The sequence below is a fragment of the Mustela lutreola genome, chromosome 14 (assembly GCF_030435805.1).
Source record: "Mustela lutreola isolate mMusLut2 chromosome 14, mMusLut2.pri, whole genome shotgun sequence".
Lineage (NCBI taxonomy): Eukaryota > Metazoa > Chordata > Mammalia > Carnivora > Mustelidae > Mustela > Mustela lutreola.
This window is the reverse complement of record NC_081303.1, coordinates 39,786,947-39,807,568: the sequence shown is the minus strand read 5'-3', so window position 1 is coordinate 39,807,568 and position 20,622 is coordinate 39,786,947. Positions and strand designations below refer to the sequence as shown.

The 20,622-nt window shown below is 40.9% G+C and overlaps 1 protein-coding gene across 8 annotated transcripts in view; it reads left to right on the top strand.

The window, feature by feature from the left end:
• Positions 1-20,622, top strand: part of HHAT (hedgehog acyltransferase) — a 352,540-nt gene that overhangs the window by 90,847 nt on the left and 241,071 nt on the right. For 7 of the 8 annotated variants that reach the window (XR_009347601.1, XM_059146892.1, XM_059146890.1 and 4 more), the window contains exon 7: positions 5,127-5,298. The exons of the other annotated variant lie outside the window; for it this stretch is intronic. Coding sequence is in view for 6 of the 7 variants with exons in the window: in XM_059146892.1 (XP_059002875.1) it covers positions 5,127-5,298 (172 nt within the window). In the remaining variant the exon portion in view is untranslated. The remainder of the gene's footprint in view (positions 1-5,126; positions 5,299-20,622) is intronic. 8 annotated transcript variants of the gene reach the window in all.

The following is a 20,622-nucleotide window of genomic DNA, read 5'->3' as shown; positions in this document are numbered from 1 at the left end:
GTCACAGGATTGTACGGGGATTAAGTGATTTCCTAAAGGTAACGTAGCTTCACATGTAAATGCTGTGAGGTGTTAATGATTACTGCTACTGTTGTTTGCTGGAAGCCACTGGCAATTCTGGGGAAGCTGTTGGAGGAGGTCATGAGGCTCTGACTGCTGGTTGACCCACAAGCTGAACCCAGGCAATCAGAGGCTCCTCATGCCTTCCCCTTCTTAGAGTGTGCTTTCCACCTGCTGTTCCCCACTAGGAGCTATTTCAAGGACACAGACTTGAGAGAGTAAGGTATCACTGAGAACCTCTGGCCTGAATATGTGATTGAACCCAGTTAAGGCCTCTATATAAACTTTTAAGATTGGGTAGGCGGGGGTGGGGATTTGCAGCTACTCGAGACCCGCCTTGTGTGTAAGTTCCTCTGCCCCTTACACCTGCCACCTACCAATCCGAAGCGCTCTGCATCTTCGTTTTCTCCCTGCCCTCCCCACAGAGGGGCCAGTTTCTGATTTTACCCCAGGAAGCTCCCAAGGTTGTGAACTAACATAGGCTTAGGCCAGAACCAAGACCCAGGGCGTCCCGTCACATCAGTGGGCATGGCAGCACGGGATCCTGGGAAGTGGCCATTCTTGGCCTTAGAAGGGGCCAGTGTATCAATTCTGTCTCTTCAGGAGAGAGAAGCAGGTGGTCGCTGCAGGTGCCGAGGTAGGCCCAGCCCTTAAGTGTCTAGGGTCGGTAAGAGGTGGGCAGGCAGACCAAGCCCCAGATATGCCGCTCAGGGTTTGGGGCAGGCTCTGGCGACCATCTGGAATAATACAGACTATAATTCATAACAGCCACTGGGCCCCTGCTCCAAGCCAGACTTGGTACGTGCGAACTCCTTCATCCTTATAGCCGCTGGACAAGGGGGGCACTCTTGTTACCGCCACGTCATAGATGGTGACACAGGGACAAAGAGAGGCTAATTGAATACAGATCAGGGTTGAAGGCGGCCAGCCCCATAGGAGTCAGAGGATGTGGTGTCACCCAGTGGATGTCTGGGTCTGAAGGCTCAAGCTGGCCGGGGCAGGTCCCTGTCCTGTGGCAGCTGCTTTTGGCTACGGGATCCCACCGGCTGTAGTCTGGATGCCTGGGGAGGGAGAGAGGAGGGCTCACTGCAGAAGGCTTTGTTGGGAGTAGGGTAGGGTCTGTGACCATGGGTTGGAGAGCTGTTCCTCCATCACAAAGGATAAGACTCCTGGCTGTGGTGCCCTTGACCCAAGTGCAGAGGTGGGAGCCGAGTTGGCACAGTCGAACCCTGGCTCCAGGAAAGACTTTGGCTGGTGCTTTTAAGCATCTGTATTATTAGTGTGTGAAGGAAAAGAACCTTTCATCTTTGAGAACTGTCATCTTTTGTCATCAGACTGTCTTTGAAAGACTTCGACATTCCTTTTTATGCAATTTGCATGAAATGAGGTTTTGAAATATAATGTGTTTTAAAATACATTTTGCAGATGAGTTAATGTGTATTTTTTAGTACAGGCTTAACTAAAAATTCCCACTGATGGCAGTTTGCAGTGGTCTGAAGGTTGGCACTCCCCGAGTTTGAGATCTTGCAAATGAAATGCTTGCATGCAGACAATAGAGCAACCCTGCTCATTAGGTGAGCTGTGTATGGCATATCTTTTCTTTCTGCTGGATCGGCAAGGGACAAATGCTGAATTTCTTTTAAATTAAAGGGAGTCAACTAGATTGAAGGTGTAAATGGACTGAATCATATGAATTGAATTGAAGGTATAAATGGACTGAATCGTATGACTTTAAAGAAAGATGAATAACCATTTTTTAAAGTACAAGCTAATAGAATAAAAAACTGGATTGTTTTCCTTCTACTGTATTCATTTGTATGATTAAGGAAGACAGTTCTGTTCCTCTGAATGAAGAGGCATCCAGCATCAAAAAGGGGGCATTGCAGAGAAAAGTCCAGCCCCTTCTGGTCCAATGATGACACATAATTATACCTTATTAAACTGGGTAGGGAAGTTTTGCCCTGGGAAGAGTAGATAAGCCATTATTGGGAAGCCAATCAGCCACAAAATGCACCTCGTGTTTTTCCTTAATTACAGATATTTGTGTCATTTTAGACTGCACATTGTTTGGGGAGGCTAAGGCAGGCCTCTGAACTGAACTTGAATGGCAATTGCCTGGAGCTAAGAGGTGATTGGGTAGACATGTTTTCCTGATTGCCTGGTGGGGCTCCCCTCCTGTCCAGCTGCTTCTCCGCTCTTGGGGCTGAGACTGCACACTCATGCTCTGAGGCCTCAGGTGCAGGTCTGGTCTTCAGGGGACCTGAGCTTGGGGTGGGCTTGTGCTTGGGCTCACGTGCCTTGTGCAGATTTGCTTATTTAGAAACTGGAGACATTCTGTTGTGTGAAGATTGTGTTCTGTCCATACTGCTTCTGAGGCCGTTATCCCGTTCAGCTGGGAACTTGCTTCCCTCCAGGAGTGTGGCACCAGGAAAGGGCCACCTGTGGTCTGGAATGGTTTACGTGTCTCTTCATGTCTTAGCTGAGCTGACGGCCTTGGTGAGAACTCTTCCGGTCCCCACAGACCAATGGACACTGTGTTCATAATTGTTTCCTCATATGTTGATGGCCATGAGGTCAAAATGAATTTGCTTTAGAGATCTGGAGAGAATGAACAAAGAGGACCTCAGTAGAGAGGTAAGAAAATCAACCAGTGAGGTGGGAAGTCGAGGAGAAATAAAGATGGGTCCATTGTAGGAGAACAAGCAGAATACTTACCCCTAGAGGACGCCGGGCTGCCCAGGCGAGATCCTGAAGCTTGATACTTCTTAGAAGAGTGAAGAAGTAGAGGACCTTGCCTCATCCATAGAGAGAACCGGAGTCTTCACAGTATCTTGACATTCCAGTACTTTCCCCTTATTACAATAATAACCAATTGTCAAAAGCAATCTAAAAATCTTACCAAAAAAATACAATCATTGTTGCCATTTTGGTGTGTATCTTTCCAGGCTCCCATTATTTACGCACACTAAACAAAGTAGTTTTCGTGGCTACATAGTATTGAGGTGGACTCGTGCATTTGACCAGCCTCCTCCTGCTGGACATTCGGGTTCTTTCCTTTTCTTCTCAATTCAGTAACAGACATGGTGGTTGGGTGGGTAGACGTCTCTGCCTGGAGGCGTTACCTATCCGTTGGCCTGCAGATCCACGGCTGCAGACGCTGTGCGGTCCTGCAGAGCATGCGCACTTGTGGTGCGCATTCGAAGGAAAACCACCCTCAGGTTATGCCTGGAAGGGGATGTGCATTGGGTCGTGTAGTTCAGCTGCGATTGCAGTTGGCTGTGATCTTTGTGGGTCTGCACAGCCCTGATGTGCCCAGTCCTCTTCCAGGAAGACCCTTCCCAGATGACCTGGGAGATCCCTCCTAGCAGTTACCATTGCTTCTAACAAGGCAGCTTGGTAAGGCTGGGCAAAATACCTTGTGAAGGCCAGCTGTGGAAAGCATACAAAAAGGAAATTCCTCTTGATCAATTTACATTACAAAAATATTAAGCCAACGAGCTTGCCTTGGTGTAGCTACCCACACAGATGGAAGAGGGAGCAAGCCATTGTGCAGGTTATTGCGATGTCGCAGAGGCAGCCAGAATTTCTGAAGCTGGCATCTTGTGCTGAGAGGACAGGTTGAGAAAGTGTAGAATGTGTGGTCAAAATGGAATAAAAATAAATCTCCTGGCATGAAGATTTCCCTCCCTCTCTGAGGGCAGTGCCTATCACCCCTGGCTGCAGCGGGACCCCTGCACCTCTGATGTTCAAGGCGTGTCTTTTCCTGTTCGGGGAGCGTCTGCTGGAGCCCAGATTGTCAAAAGCTAAATCACGTCCATTTTTTCTGCCAGCAAATGTTTGCAGATTCAACTTCATCATTTATGCATTGGTTTCACCTCTGTATTACAAGGCAGGCTTCTGTCTACTAAAATCTTGTCAGAGAAGGTCCCGGAACACTCATGTGCTCTCTCTTGTGTTTGCGCATTGGTCTAGTGGTATACGGCTGAAACTGATTTCACACACATTTTATAAGGCGCTTATGCATTTCAGCATCTGCGTGTTTTAGACTACTGTGTGTCCCTAAACAGCAGGCGGTGAGGCAAGACCCAGAACCCAGGTCCTTTGATCAGACTCGTTCTATGTTGTCCTTATGTGTTGAGTGAACTCCCAGTAATCTGTCTATGGCCATGAATAACCCAAACAAAGTCCAAACATCCTTCTCTCACCTTTGGTGTTTGGTTCTGAGCTGTGTCCTAATTCTGCCCTGTAGCTGGTAGTCTGGGATGCCATGAGGGAAGAATGTGAAGAAGACCCAGTAGGAGGCATATAAGCTACCGGATAGTACCTACCAGTTAGCCAGTGCTTTTTATAGGCCAGGTGCTGTGCTTAGTACTTTATAGAAGCTACCATATTTATTTTCACTTTACATATGAGGGAATCAATCCTCAGAGAGATGGAGTAACCTGCTCAGGATCACACAGTTGTGTGGTTTGTGCTAGAGTCTGATCCCCATTCTTACCACAAAGTCCACATCCCTAAACTGTCACGCTGCACTGTGTGGCGAGCAGGAGACTTGTCCCACATACTGTCCCTGTTTGTGTTCATTCTGCCTTGTTTCAAATACAACTGCGGGTAAGACGACACACCCACATCGGATTTTTCCCTTGTTCTCAGGCTCTGTCTCATTCTCCTATGACCCCTCCTGACTTGGCCCTACTTTTACCATTTTTCCATTGTGGGTGGGTGATGGATGAAGAAAGGGTGACACCTGAGCCCAAAGAGACTCCAGGGTCCTGAGGGAGAGTACGTCAGATACTGCCCTCTAGGCTGGTGTTTGCAGTGCTGTTGCTGGGGTGAAGGGCTGCAGAACCCCTCCTGGTTCCTGGCACGAGGCTAGTTCGTTGATTCCACCCATGCTCGGGCGTGATTTTTTCACCCAAGAACAATGCATAACTAATCCAGCCCTGTTTTGGTAGATAGAGCACTCATGTTTGTGAGAAGGACGCTGGGAATACTGTCTAGGGGACTCTTCGGAAGACTGGAAAAATGAAGGCACAATCTAATGACTTCTTTTGTTTCTACTTTAGATGCAGCAGCAAGAGTACTGCTCACTGAAGTCCAACCTTTCCGCCTTTGCTGTGGGGCTGGGTCGCCTCCTCTGCTATTGGTGGCTGGCCGAGCTGATGGTTCACCTCATGTACATGCACGCCATCTACAGCAGTGCCTCCCTCTTGAGGGCTGTCTCTTGTTGGACCTTAGGTAATGCTGGCGGTCACTGTCGGTAGAACAAGCAGCAGGAGGTAGCTTCAGCCTGAGGCTGGACCGGGGTAGACAGGGTGTGGTTGCCTTGAGCAAACCCCCCCCCCCCCACAAACACCTTGTTCCTCTCGTGGCCCAGGTGATGCCTGGGAGGGGGCTTTGAGGGAGGTTGGTAGGAAGCCCTTTTCATAATGGAATCCTCCTAAGCTTGGTGGGGAGCAGTGAGGGGTGTGGGGATCTGCACCTTTGTGGTGCCCACTTGACTGGAGACAGCAGGAGACATGACGGGGGGGGCAGCCTTTGAGGGCCTGCAAAGAGGTGATGCTCCAGGACGGAGTTATTTTGTAGTATTGGTTGTGGTTCTTGCGTTTGATGCTAAAGAGAAGAATATGCGTTTTAGAGTGGGACAGACGTGGGTTTGACTCTCAGCTCCACCAACCCCTGCCGGGCGGCCCGTGGCTGCTTACCAGCTTCTCTGCATCTCCGTCTTGTGAGATGAGCAGACTTGCTTTTGCAGGGTTGGTTTGAGGGTTAAATGGAAGCAAGGGGGTGAAGGGCTGGGCTTACAGACTCCCGAGGAGGGAATAAATGGTGTGTGCCTGTGTGTGTCCCTCTGTTGTCCCACCCCCTTGCTCGTCTGTGCATTTCCTTTATCTGCAGTGGGTGAGACGGAAGTCATCTCCTAAAGCAGGACAGTCTCCAGGATAGGACTTAGCCACAACTCTTCATTTCTCTGGCCCAAATTGCAGAGACTATGCCCCTTTCTGAACTAAAGCTCCTCGCTTCCTTGTTTGCTCTCCTTTTAAGAACTCCTGTGGTAGCTGATTTCAGCCCTGTGGTCTGACCTCCAGCCTGTAGCACCCATGGGAAATGTGTGATCTTCCGACCAGATTAAGCTGCTCCCTATGGAGGACAAGAGTACAAGCCAGACTCCTTATCTGTTCGGTGAATTACATATTTTTTTTTTTTAAAAGTCATGATTGTCCTTGGTGTATCACACAGGCTTAATCAGAAGGTTTTCAAGGAAGAACCTTTTGGGATTGGAAAAATACTGAGTTGTTTTAATTAGAGCCTCTTTTTACCCTAAACAAATCTTTTTTTTATAGTTGGGGGGACAAGTTTTTAATGATATGTTTAGACAAATAGAATAGGAGGAAACGATGACATGCTAAATCAGATCCCAGCTGTACTGCTTCCAAATTAAGAGACCATTAGTTTGAGTGATTTTAACTATGAATAACAATAAGCACCACTCAAAATGGGGTTCAAACTGTAGGGAAAAACTGTTATCTTCTGAGGTTATCAGCAGGGTGGTAAATCGGGTGACTCAGAAAAATCATCAGTGATCCATTTGGGGATTTGTCACTCCACTTTAGAATCTTGAGGTGCCTGGATGGCTCAGTGGTTAAGCGTCTGTCTGCCTTTGGCTCAGGTCATGATCCCAGCTTCCTGGGATCAAGCCCCTCAGTGGGCTCCCTGCTTTTTGGGAAGCCTGCTTCTCCCTCTGCCATTCCCGCTTGTGTTCTTCTCTCTCTGTGTCTCTCTGTCAAATAAATAAATAAAATCTTAAAAAAAAAAAAAAAAAGAATTAACCAGAATCCTAGAAGCCTTTTGTTTATAGTGACAACCCATCACCTATCACCTGCTCCTGAGTTTTGGTTTTGTCATTCCCATTTTTTAACCTTTTTTTTAAATCTTTTTAATTTCTTTTCAGCATAACAGTATTCATTGTTTTTGCATCACACCCAGTGCTCCATGCAATCTGTGCCTTCCCTAATAACCACCAGGTTCCCCCAGCCTCCCACCCCCCGCCCCTTCAAAACCCTCAGATTGTTTTTCAGAGTCCATAGTCTCTCATGGTTCACCTCCCCTTCCAATTTCCCTCAACTACCTTTTCTCTATCTCCCCATGTCCTCCATGGTATTTGTTATGCTCCACAAATAAGTGAAACCATATGATAATTGACTTTCTCTGCTTGACTGATTTCACTCAGCATAATCTCTTCCAGTCCCGTCCATGTTGCTACAAAAGTTGGGTATTCATCCTTTCTGATGGAGGCATAATACTCCATAGTGTATATGGACCACATCTTCCTTATCCATTCGTCCGTTGAAGGGCATCTTGGTTCTTTCCACAGTTTGGCGACTGTGGCCATTGCTGCTATAAACATTGGGATACAGATGGCCCTTCTTTTCACTACATCTGTATCTTTGGGGTAAATACCCAGAAGTGCAATTGCAGGGTCATAGGGAAGCTCTATTTTTAATTTCTTGAGGAATCTCCACACTGTTTTCCAAAGTGGCTGCACCAACTTGCATTCCTACCGACAGTGTAAGAGGGTTCCCCTTTCTCCACATCCTCTCCAACACGCACACATTGTTTCCTGTCTTGCTAATTTTAGCCATTCTAGGGGCACCAGGGTGGCTCAGTGGGTTAAGCCTCTGCCTTCAGCTCAGGTCATGATCCCAGGGTCCTGGGATCGAGCCCCGCATCGGGCTCTCTGTCCAGCAGGGAGCCTGCTTCCTCTTCTCTCTCTGCCTGCCTCTGCCTACTTGTGATCGCTCGCTCTCTCTCTGTCAAATAAATAAATAAAATATTTTTTTTAAAATTTGGCCATTCTGACTGGTGTAAGGTGGTAACTCAATGTGGTTTTAATTTGAATCTCCCTAATGACTAGTGATGATGAACATTTTTCATGTGTCTGATAGCCATTTGTATGTCTTCATTGGAGAAGTGTCTGTTCATATCTTTTGCCCATTTTTTGATATGATTATCTGTTTTGTGTGTGTTGAGTTTGAGAAGTTCTTTATAGATCCTGGATATCAACCTTTTGTCCGTACTGTCATTTGCAAATATCTGATTTTGATGAAGTCCCTGAAGTTTATTTTGGCTTTTGTTTCCTTTGCCTTTGGAGACATATCTTGAAAGAAGTTGCTGTGGCTGATATCGAAGAGATTACTGCCTATGTTCTCCTCTAGGGTTCTGATGGATTCCTGTCTCAAGTTGAGGTCTTTTATCCATTATGTGTTTATCTTTGTGTATGGTGTAAGAGGATGGTTGAGTTTCATTCTTCTACATAGAGCTGCCCAGTTTTCCAGGCACCATTTATTGAAGAGACTGCCTTTTTTTCACTGTATATTTTTCCCTGCTTTCTTGAAGATTATTTGGCCATAGAGTTGATGGTCCATATCTGACCTCTCTACTGTGTTCCACTGGTCCCAAAAGGGACTTCATCAAGATCAAAAGCTTCTGCACAGCAAAGGAAACAGTCAACAAAACAAAGAGGCAATCCACGGAATGAGAGAAGATAAATAATAAATAAATAATAAATAAAATCTTAAAAAAAAAAAAAAAGGATTAACCAGAATCCTAGAAGCCTTTTGTTTATAGTGACAACCCATCACCTATCACCTGCTCCTGAGTTTTGGTTTTGTCATTCCCATTTTTTTATCTTAAAAACAAAAACAAAAACAAACCCTTTATTTTTAGAGCAGTTCTAGGTTTACAGAGGAATGAAGAGGAACCTGTAGGCATAGTGGCCCCCACTAGCAATATCCCCACGAGGGCAGTGCATTTGTCATAACTGATGAACCTAGGTCAACCCATCATTATCACCTGAAGTCCATCATTTACATTAGTGTTTACTCTTCGTGTTTGTTGTACAGTGTGTGGCTTCTGACAGATGTGGAACGACATGTATCCACCACTACAATGTCGCAGAGAGTTTCATAGCCCTGCAGTTCCTCAGTGCTCTCTCTGTTCATCCCTCCTTCCCCTCTCACCCCTGGAACTGTTGATCTGTTTACCATCTTCATAGTTTTGCCTTTTCCAGCATGTCATATAATTGAAATCACATAGTATGTAGCTTTTCCAGGTTGACCTCTTTTACTTAGTACTATTGTGCATTCAAGGTTCCTCCACGTCTTTTCATGGCTTCATAGCTCATTTACTTTTAGTGCTGAATGATTCTTTGTCTAGAATGCACCACAGTTTGCCCCCTGAAAGACATCTTAGTTGCTTCTAGGTTTTACAATCATGAATAAAGATGCTACAAACATCTGTGTGCAGGTTTTTTGTGGATATGAGTTTAAACTCTGAATAGATACTAAGGAGTGCAATTGCTGGATTGGATGGTAAGAGTATGTTTATTTTATTTTATTTTATTATTATTTTTTAAAGATTTTATTTATTTGAGAGAGACAGTGAGAGAGAGCATGAGTGAGGAGAAGGTCAGAGGGAGAAGCAGACTCCCCAAGGAGCTGGGAGCCCGATGCGGGACTCGATCCCGGGACTCCAGGATCATGACCTGAGCCGAAGGCAGTCGTCCAACCAACTGAGCCACCCAGGCGTCCCAAGAGTATGTTTATTTTTGTAAAAAAACTGCCCTATTATTTTCCAAAGTGGCTATATCATTTTTCATTCCCACCAGTAATGAGCGATTTCCTGTTGCTCCACATTCTGGTCCTCATTTAGTGTTGTCACTGTTTTAGATTTTGTCTCCTGTAATAGGTAGAGAGTAGTATCTCCTTGTTGTAATTTGCAGTTCTCTAGTGACAGTCAATTTGGAGCATTTTTTCATGTGCTTATTTGCCATCGACATATCTTTTCATGCTGTTTGTTCAGGTCTTTTGCCCATTTTTAAGTTAGGTTTTTCCATTTTATTATTATTTAAGTTTCAATGGTTCTATTTGTGTATTTTAGATAATAGGCCTTTATCAAATGTATCTTTTGCATATATTTTAGATAATAGGCCTTTGTGTATTTTAGATAATAGGCCTTTATCAAATGTATCTTTTGCATATATTTTGTGTATTTTAGATAATAGGCCTTTATCAAATGTATCTTTTGCATATATTTTCTCCTAGTCTGTGGCTTGTCTTCTCATTCTATTGACAGTGTCTTTCACAGAACAAAAATTAAGAAATTGATAAGCAAGTGCAGCTTATCCGTTCCTTCCATCATGGATTATGCCCTTGGTGTTACATCTAAACAGGCATTGCCACATCCACGGTCAGCTAGATTTTCTCCTACGTTGTCTTCCAGGAGTTTTATAGTGTTGTACTTTACAGTTAGATCTATACTCCATTTTCAGTTAACTTTTGGAAGGGTAATAATCTGTGTCTAGATTTTTTTTTTTTTTTTTTTAACATGTGGATATCCAGTTGTTTCAGCACCATTTATTGAGACTATCTTTGCTCACATTGTATTGTATTTGCTCCTTTGTCAGAGATTGATGCTATTTCCAGGGTCTATTTCTGGGCACTCTGTTCTGTTCTGTTGATCTTTTTGTTTATTTTTCCACAGTGTCACACTGTTTTGTTACTGTAGCTTTATACTAAGTCTTTAAGTCAGATAGTGTCAGTCTTCTGACTTTGCTTTTCTCCTTTTATATTGTGTTCATTATTCTTTTACCTCTCCATGTAAACTTCAGAATCAGTTTATTCATATCCACAAAATAACTTGCTAGGATTTTGATTTGGATTATACTGAAGCTTTGGATTAATTAGGGTAGAACTGGTATCTTAACAATATTGAATCTGATCATGGGATACTTCTCCATTTAATTAGCTCTTCTTTGTTTCAACAGAATTTTATAGTTTTCCTTATGTTTAGCTTGTACATATTTGTTAGATTATACCTAAATATTTATTTTTTGGTGCTAATGCATATAGTATTGTTTTTGATTTCAAAAGTTTTTTTTAAAAGACTTTTTATTTATTCATTTGAGAGACAGAACTCGAGCAAGAGCATGAGTGGTGGGGGGTGGGTTGGATAGGGCCAGAGGGAGAGGGAGAAGCAGACTCCCTGCTGAGCAGAGAACCTACCGTGGAGCTTGATCCCAGAACCCTGGGATCATGACCTGAGCTGAAGGCAAATGCTTAACCAAAGAAGCCACTGAGGTGCCCGTGTTTTTAATTTCAAATTCCACATGTTCACTGATGGTATATAGGAAGGTGACTGACTTTGGTCTGTTAAGCTTGTATCCTGCAACCTTGCTGCTACTGCTTATTAGTTCCAGGAAGTCTTGTTGTTGTCTTTGTTCACTCTGGAATTTGCAACATCGACAAATTATGTCATCTGCAAATAAAAATTTCCTCCTTCCCAAAGTGTATACCTTTTGTTTCATTTTCTTCTCTTATTGTATTAGCTAGGACTTCCAGTATGATATTGAAAAAGAGTGATCAGAGAGGATATGCTTGTCTTTTTCCTGATCTTAGTGGGAAAGCTTCTGGTTTCTCACCATTAAGTATGATAGTAGCTGTAGGTTTTTTGCAGATGCTTTTTATGAAGTTGAGGAAATTCCCCTCTATTCTTAGTTTGCTGAGAGTTCTTATCATGAATGGGTGTTGGATTTTGTCAAAGTATTTTTTTGTTTTTGTTTTTTTTTGCATATGTTGATATGATTATGTGTTTTTTTCTTTTTTGGTCTGTGGATGTGATGGATTATGTTAATTGATTTTCAGATGTTGAACTAGCCTTGTATAGTTGGGATAAATCTTACTTGTCATGGTGTATAATTGTTTTTATAGATTCCTGGATTTCATTTAACTCTTTTTATTACAATATTATTGACTATATTCCCTATGCTATACTTTACCTGTGACATATTTAGTAACTGATATTTTTGTACCTCTTGATCCCCTAATTTGCTAATATATCATTGAGGATTTGTGCATCTGTGTTCATTACAGATATTGGTCTATAGTTTTCTTGTAATGTTTTTGTTTGATTTTGGTGTTAGGATAATGCTGACCTCATAGAATGAGTTAGGAAGTGTTTCCTCTATTTCTATATTCTGGAAGAGATTATAGAGTATTGGTGTAATTTCTTCCTTAAATGTTTTCCTGTTTTGGAAGGTTATTAATCATTGCATCAATTTTTTTATAGGTATAAGCCTATTCATATTATCTATTCCTGTGTGAATTGGCAGATTTTATCTTTCAAGGAATTGGTTCTTTTTATCTAAGTTATCAAATTCATAGGCACAGAGTTGTTCATATTATAACTTTATTAACCTTTTGATCTTCATGAGTTCTGTAGTGATGTCCTTATTTTCATTCTTATATTAATAATATGAGAATTTCCTTTCTTTCTTAACCTAGCTAAGACTTACTGATTTTTAAATATTTTTATTTTTTCAGTGTTCCAGGATTCATTGTTTATGTGCCACACCCAGTGTTCCATGCAATATGTGCCCTCCTTAATACCCACCACCAGGCTCACCCAACCCCCACCCCTACCCCTCCAAAACCCTCAGTTTGTTTCTCAGTGTTCACAGTCTCTCATGATTTGTCTCCCCATCTCATTTCCCCCAACTCACTTCTCCTCTCCTTCTCCCAGTGTCCTCTGTGTTATCCCTTATGCTCCATAAGTAAGTGAAATAAGTCAAGCAGAGAGAGTCAATTATCATATGGTTACACTTAAACTTGTGGAGACTTACTGATTTTATTGATCTTTTCAAAGAAGCAGCTTTTGGTTTTGTTGTCATTTTTGTATTAATTTCCTATTTTTAATTTCACTGATGTTTGCTCTAATTTTTATTATTTCCTCTGCTTACTTTGTATTTAATTTGCTCTTCTTTTTCTAGTTTCCTTAGATGGACACTTAGATTATTAGTTGTAGATCTTTCTTCTCTTCTAATATATACCTTTAATGTTACAAATTTACCTCTAAACACTGTATTTGCTGCATGCCATAAATTTTGATAAGTTATATTTTCTTTTTTTGTTTAGTTCAAAGTATGTTTTAATTTTCTTGATTTCTTCCATGTGTTATCAGAGGTGTATTTGATATTCGATATTTTGAGATTTTCCCCAGCTATCTAGTATTGTTTTCTATTTTAGTTTCACTGTGGTCTAAGAGCAGACATTGTATGATTTCTGTTACTTTAAATTTGTTTAGGTATGTGTTAGGCCCAGAATGTGATCTATCTTGATGAGTGTTCCATGTGAGCTTGGGAAGAATTTTTATTTTGTTGTCATTGGATGAAGTAATCTATAGATATATGTTCTGTCCAGTTGACTGATGGTAATGTTAAGTTCACCTGTGTCCTTCCTGATTTTCTGCCTGCTGGATATGTCCATTTCTGAGAGAGAGGTGTCAGAATCTCCGACTGTAAACATGGATTCATCTGTTTCTCTTTGCAGTTCTATCAGTTTTTTTGTCATGTATTTTGATCCTCTTTTATTAGGTGTATATACACATTAAGGGTTATTATATCTTCTTAAAGAAGTGACTCTTAGATCATTATCATTATATAATGCCCTTCTTTATCCCTGATAATTTTCTTCGCTTGCAGGTCTGATGTGTTTGAAAATTAACATAGCTCCTCCAGCTTTCTTTTGATTAATGTTAGCATGGTATATATTTCTCTGTTACTTTCCTTTAATCTTAATGTATCTTTATATTTAGAGTGTGTTTCTTTAGACAATAAATATGTAGTTGGGTCTTGTTTTTTTATTCATTCTGATAATCTTTGTATTTTAACTGGTGTAATTAGATCACTGACATTTAAAGTGATTACTGATATAATTAGACTGATATCTTCTATGTTAATATTGTATATTCATTCCTCTTGTTTTCTGTTTGTTTTTTGTTGTTGTTGTTCCTGTTTTTGTATTTCATTCTTTGTCTACCTTTTGTGTTTTGTTTTGTTTTGTTTTTTAAAGATTTTATTTATTTATTTATTTGACAGAGAGAAATCACAAGTAGGCAGAGGCAAGCAGAGAGAGAGGAGGAAGTAGGCTCCCCACTGAGCAGGAAGCCTGATGCGGCTCGGATCCCTGGGATCATGACCTGAGCCGAAGGCAGAGGCTTTAACCTAGGTGCCCCTGCCTTTTGTGGTTTTAATTGAAAATTTTTATTATTCCATTTTCTCTTTTTTTAATAGAATATCAAATATACTTCTTTTAAAACATTTTTAGTAGTTGCCCTAGAGTCTGTAGTATGCATATACAACTAATCTAAGACCAATTTCTGATAATACCATATTCACTTCATGCTAGTGCAAATACCTCACAACAAAATATTCTGAATTCCTCCTTTGCATCACTTGTGTGATTGGTGTCATTCATTTCCTTTGTATAAGGTGTAATAATAAATACATTGTTGCTTTTATTGTTTTGGACAGACTTTTATCTCTTAGATCAATTAATACGTTTTTATTTTACCTTCACTTATTCTATCTCTGATGCTTTTCCTTTTCTTTTTTTAATATTTTTATTTATTTTTAAAATTTCTTTTCAGTGTTCCAGAATTCATTGTTGCTTTCCCTTCTCTTAAGTGTAGGTCTGTGTTTCTGACTTATATTATTTTTCTTGTCTCTGAAGAACTTTTTAAACATTTTTGCAAGGCAAATCAGGTGGAAGCAAATCCCATTTTGTTGATCTGAGGAAGTCTTTATTTTTCATTCATTTTTTTTTTTTTTTTTTTTTTTTTTTTTTTTTTTTTTTTTTAGAATTCTATAAACATATATTTTTATCCCCAGGGGTACAGGTCTGTGAATCACCAGGTTTACACACTTCACAGCACTCACCAAAGCACATACCCTCCCCAATGTCCATAATCCCACCCCCTTCTCCCAAACCCCCTCCCCCCGGCAACCCTCAGTTTGTTTTGTGAGATTAAGAGTCACTTATGGTTTGTCTCCCTCCCAATCCCATCTTGTTTCATTTATTCTTCTTCTACCCACTTAAGCCTCCATGTTGCATCACCACTTCCTCATATCAGGGAGATCATATGATAGTTGTCTTTCTCTGCTTGACTTATTTCGCTAAGCATGATACGCTCTAGTTCCATCCACGTTGTTGCAAATGGCAAGATTTCATTTCTTTTGATGGCTGCATAGTATTCCATTGTGTATATATACCACATCTTCTTGATCCATTCATCTGTTGATGGACATCTAGGTTCTTTCCATAGTTTGGCTATTGTGGACATTGCTGCTATAAACATTCGGGTGCATGTGTCCCTTTGGATCACTACATTTGTATCTTTAGGGTAAATACCCAATAGTGCAATTGCTGGGTCATAGGGCAGTTCTATTTTCAACATTTTGAGGAACCTCCATGCTGTTTTCCAGAGTGGCTGCACCAGCTTGCATTCCCACCAACAGTGTAGGAGGGTTCCCCTTTCTCTGCATCCTCGCCAGCATCTGTCATTTCCTGACTTGTTGATTTTAGCCATTCTGACTGGTGTGAGGTGATATCTCATTGTGGTTTTGATTTGTATTTCCCTGATGCCGAGTGATATGGAGCACTTTTTCATGTGTCTGTTCCCCATCTGGATGTCTTCTTTGCAGAAATGTCTGTTCATGTCTTCTGCCCATTTCTTGATTGGATTATTTGTTCTTTGGGTGTTGAGTTTGCTAAGTTCTTTATAGATTCTGGACACTAGTCCTTTATCTGATATGTCGTTTGCAAATATCTTCTCCCATTCTGTCAGTTGTCTTTTGATTTTGTTAACTGTTTCCTTTGCTGTGCAAAAGCTTTTGATCTTGATGAAATCCCAGTAGTTCATTTTTTCCCTTGCTTCCCTTGCCTTTTGCGTTGTTCCTAGGAAGATATTGCTGCGGCTGAGGTCGAAGAGGTTGCTGCCCGTGTTCTCCTCAAGGATTTTGATGGATTCCTTTCGTACATTGAGGTCCTTCATCCATTTTGAGTCTATTTTTGTGTGTGGTGTAAGGAAATGGTCCAATTTCATTTTTCTGCATGTGGCTGTCCAATTTTCCCAGCACCATTTATTGAAAAGGCTGTCTTTTTTCCATTGGACATTCTTTCCTGCTTTGTCGAAGATTAGTTGACCATAGATTTGAGGGTCTATTTCTGGGCTCTCTATTCTGTTCCATTGATCTATGTGTCTGTTTTTGTGCCAGTACCATGTTGTCTTGATGATGACAGCTTTGTAATAGAGCTTGAAGTCCGGAATTGTGATGCCACCAACGTTGGCTTTCTTTTTCAATATCCCTTTGGCTATTCGAGGTCTTTTCTGGTTCCATATAAATTTTAGAATTATTTGTTCCATTTCTTTGAAAAAGATGGATGGTACTTTGATAGGAATTGCATTAAATGTGTAGATTGCTTTAGGTAGCATAGACATTTTCACAATATTTATTCTTCCAATCCAGGAGCATGGAACATTTTTCCATTTCTTTGTGTCTTCCTCAATTTCTTTCATGAGTACTTTATAGTTTTCTGAGTATAGATTCTGTGTCTCTTTGGTTAGGTTTATTCCTAGGTATCTTATGGTTTTGGATGCAATTGTAAATGGGATTGACTCCTTAATATCTCTTTCTTCTGTCTTGCTGTTGGTGTAGAGAAATGCAACTGATTTCTGTGCATTGATTTTATATCCTGACACTTTACTGAATTCCTGTATAAGTTCTAGCAGTTTTGGAGTGGAGTCTTTTGGGTTTTCCACATATAGTATCATATCATCTGCGAAGAGTGATAATTTGACTTCTTCTTTGCCGATTTGGATGCCTTTAATTTCCTTTTGTTGTCTGATTGCTGAGGCTAGGACCTCTAGTACGACGTTGAATAGCAGTGGTGATAATGGACATCCCTGCCGTGTTCCTGACCTTAGCGGAAAAGCTTTCAGTTTTTCTCCATTGAGAATGATATTTGCGGTGGGTTTTTCATAGATGGCTTTGATGATATTGAGGTATGTGCCCTCTATCCCTACACTTTGAAGAGTTTTGATCAGGAAGGGATGTTGTACTTTGTCAAATGCTTTTTCAGCATCTATTGAGAGTATCATATGGTTCTTGTTCTTTCTTTTATTGATGTGTTGTATCACATTGACTGATTTGCGGATGTTGAACCAACCTTGCAGCCCTGGAATAAATCCCACTTGGTCGTGGTGAATAATCTTTTTAATGTACTGTTGAATCCTATTGGCTAGTATTTTGTTGAGTATTTTCGCATCTGTGTTCATCAAGGATATCGGTCTATAGCTCTCTTTTTTGGTGGGATCCTTGTCTGGTTTTGGGATCAAGGTGATGCTGGCCTCATAAAATGAGTTTGGAAGTTTTCCTTCCATTTCTATTTTTTGGAACAGTTTCAGGAGAATAGGAATTAGTTCTTCTTTAAATGTTTGGTAGAATTCCCCCGGGAAGCCGTCTGGCCCTGGGCTTTTGTTTGTTTGGAGATTTTTAATGACTGTTTCAATCTCCTTACTGGTTATGGGTCTGTTCAGGCTTTCTATTTCTTCCTGGTTCAGTTGTGGTAGTTTATATGTTTCTAGGAATGCATCCATTTCTTCCAGATTGTCAAATTTATTGCCGTAGAGTTGCTCATAGTATGTTCTTATAATAGTTTGTATTTCTTTGGTGTTAGTTGTGATCTCTCCTCTTTCATTCATGATTTTATTTATTTGGGTCCTTTCTCTTTTCTTTTTGATAAGTCGGGCCAGGGGTTTATCAATTTTATTAATTCTTTCAAAGAACCAGCTCCTAGTTTCGTTGATTTGTTCTATTGTTTTTTTGGTTTCTATTTCATTGATTTCTGCTCTGATCTTTATGATTTCTCTTCTCCTGCTGGGCTTAGGGTTTCTTTCTTGTTCTTTCTCCAGCTCCTTTAGGTGTAGGGTTAGGTTGTGTACCTGAGACCTTTCTTGTTTCTTGAGAAAGGCTTGTACCGCTATATATTTTCCTCTCAGGACTGCCTTTGTTGTGTCCCACAGATTTTGAACCGTTGTATTTTCATTATCATTTGTTTCCATGATTTTTTTCAATTCTTCTTTAATTTCCCGGTTGACCCATTCATTCTTTAGAAGGATACTGTTTAGTCTCCATGTATTTGGGTTCTTTCCAAACTTCCTTTTGTGGTTGAGTTCTAGCTTTAGAGCATTGTGGTCTGAAAATATGCAGGGAATGATCCCAATCTTTTGATACCGGTTGAGTCCTGATTTAGGACCGAGGATGTGATCTATTCTGGAGAATGTTCCATGTGCACTAGAGAAGAATGTGTATTCTGTTGCTTTGGGATGAAATATTCTGAATATATCTGTGATGTCCATCTGGTCCAGTGTGTCATTTAAGGCCTTTATTTCCTTGCTGATCTTTTGCTTGGATGACCTGTCCATTTCAGTGAGGGGAGTGTTAAAGTCCCCTACTATCATTGTATTATTGTTGATGTGTTTCTTTGATTTTGTTATTAATTGGTTTATATAGTTGGCTGCTCCCACATTGGGGGCATAGATATTTAAAATTGTTAAATCTTCTTGTTGGACAGACCCTTTGAGTATGATATAGTGTCCTTCCTCATCTCTTATTATAGTCTTTGGCTTAAAATCTAATTGATCTGATATAAGGATTGCCACTCCTGCTTTCTTCTGATGTCCATTAGCATGGTAAATTCTTTTCCACCCCCTCACTTTAAATCTGGAGGTGTCTTCGGGCTTAAAATGTGTTTCTTGGAGGCAACATATAGATGGGTTTTGTTTTTTTATCCATTCTGATACCCTGTGTCTTTTGACAGGGGCATTTAGCCCATTCACATTCAGGGTAACTATTGAGAGATATGAATTTAGTGCCATTGTATTGCCTGTAAGGTGACTGTTACTGTATATGGTCTCTGTTCCTTTCTGATCTACCACTTGTAGGCTCTCTCTTTGCTTAGAGGACCCCTTTCAATATTTCCTGTAGAGCTGGTTTGGTATTTGCAAATTCTTTCAGTTGTTGTTTGTCCTGGAAGCTTTTAATCTCTCCTTCTATTTTCAATGATAGCCTAGCTGGATATAGTATTCTTGGCTGCATGTTTTTCTCATTTAGTGCTCTGAAAATATCATGCCAGCTCTTTCTGGCCTGCCAGGTCTCTGTGGATAAGTCAGCTGCCAATCTAATATTTTTACCATTGTATGTTACAGACTTCTTTTCCCGGGCTGCTTTCAGGATTTTCTCTTTGTCATTGAGACTTGTAAATTTTACTATTAGGTGACGGGGTGTGGGCCTATTCTTATTGATTTTGAGGGGCATTCTCTGAACCTCCTGAATTTTGATGCTCGTTCCCTTTGCCATATTGGGGAAATTCTCCCCAATAATTCTCTCCAGTATACCTTCTGCTCCCCTCTCACTTTCTTCTTCTTCTGGAATCCCAATTATTCTAATGTTGTTTCGTCTTATGGTGTCACTTATCTCTCGAATTCTCCCCTCGTGGTCCAGTAGCTGTTTGTCCCTCTTTTGCTCAGCTTCTTTATTCTCTGTCATTTGGTCTTCTATATCACTAATTCTTTCTTCTGCCTCATTTATCCTAGCAGTTAGAGCCTCCATTTTTGACTGCACCTCATTAATAGCTTTTTTGATTTCACCTTGGTTAGATTTTAGTTCTTTTATTTCTCCAGAAAGGGCTTTTATATCTCTCGAGAGGGTTTCTCTAATATCTTCCATGCCTTTTTCGAGCCCGGCTAGAACCTTGAGAATTGTCATTCTGAACTCTAGATCTGACATATTACCGATGTCTGTATTGATTAGGTCCCTAGCCTTCGGTACTGCCTCTTGTTCTTTTTTTTGTGTTGAATTTTTACGTCTTGTCATTTTGTCCAGATAAGAGTAAATGAAGGGGCAAGTAAAATACTAAAAGGGTGGCAACAACCCCAGGAAAATATGCTTTAACCAAATTAGAAGAGATCCAAAATCGTGAGTGGGGAGAAAGGGGATAAAAAGAGGTTCAAAAAGGAAGAAAGAAAGAAAGAAACAAAAAGAAAAGAAAAAGAAAAAAAAAAAAAGAAAAGAAAAGAAAAGAATTTTTAAAAAAAGAAAACACCTAAGAAAAAAGTAAAAAATATATATATATATATTAGATAAACTAGTAAAAAATCGTTAAAAAAGAAAAAGGTAACAGTTAAAAAAAAAAAAATTTTTTACCCGAAGGCGAGAAAAAAAAAAAAAAAAAAAAAAGAAAAAGAAAAAATTAAATTAACTGCAAGACTAAAAAAAAAATCACAGGAAAAAAGCCATGAGTTCCGTGCTTGGCTTTCTCCTCCTCTGGAATTCTGCTGCTCTCCTTGGTATTGAAACCGCACTCCTTGGTAGGTGAACTTGGTCTCGGCTGGATTTCTTGTTGATCTTCTGGGGGAGGGGCCTGTTGTAGTGATTCTCAAGTGTCTTTGCCCCAGGCGGAATTACACCGCCCTTACCCGGGGCCGGGGTGAGTAATCCGCTCGGGTTTGCTTTCAGGAGCTTTTGTTCCCTGAGCGCTTTCCGTAGAGTTCCAGAGGACGGGAATACAAATGGCGGCCTCCTGGTCTCCGGCCCGGAGGAGCCGAGAGCCCAGGGCCCCACTCCTCAGTGCGCCCTCAGAGAACAGCGCCCAGTTACTCCTGTCT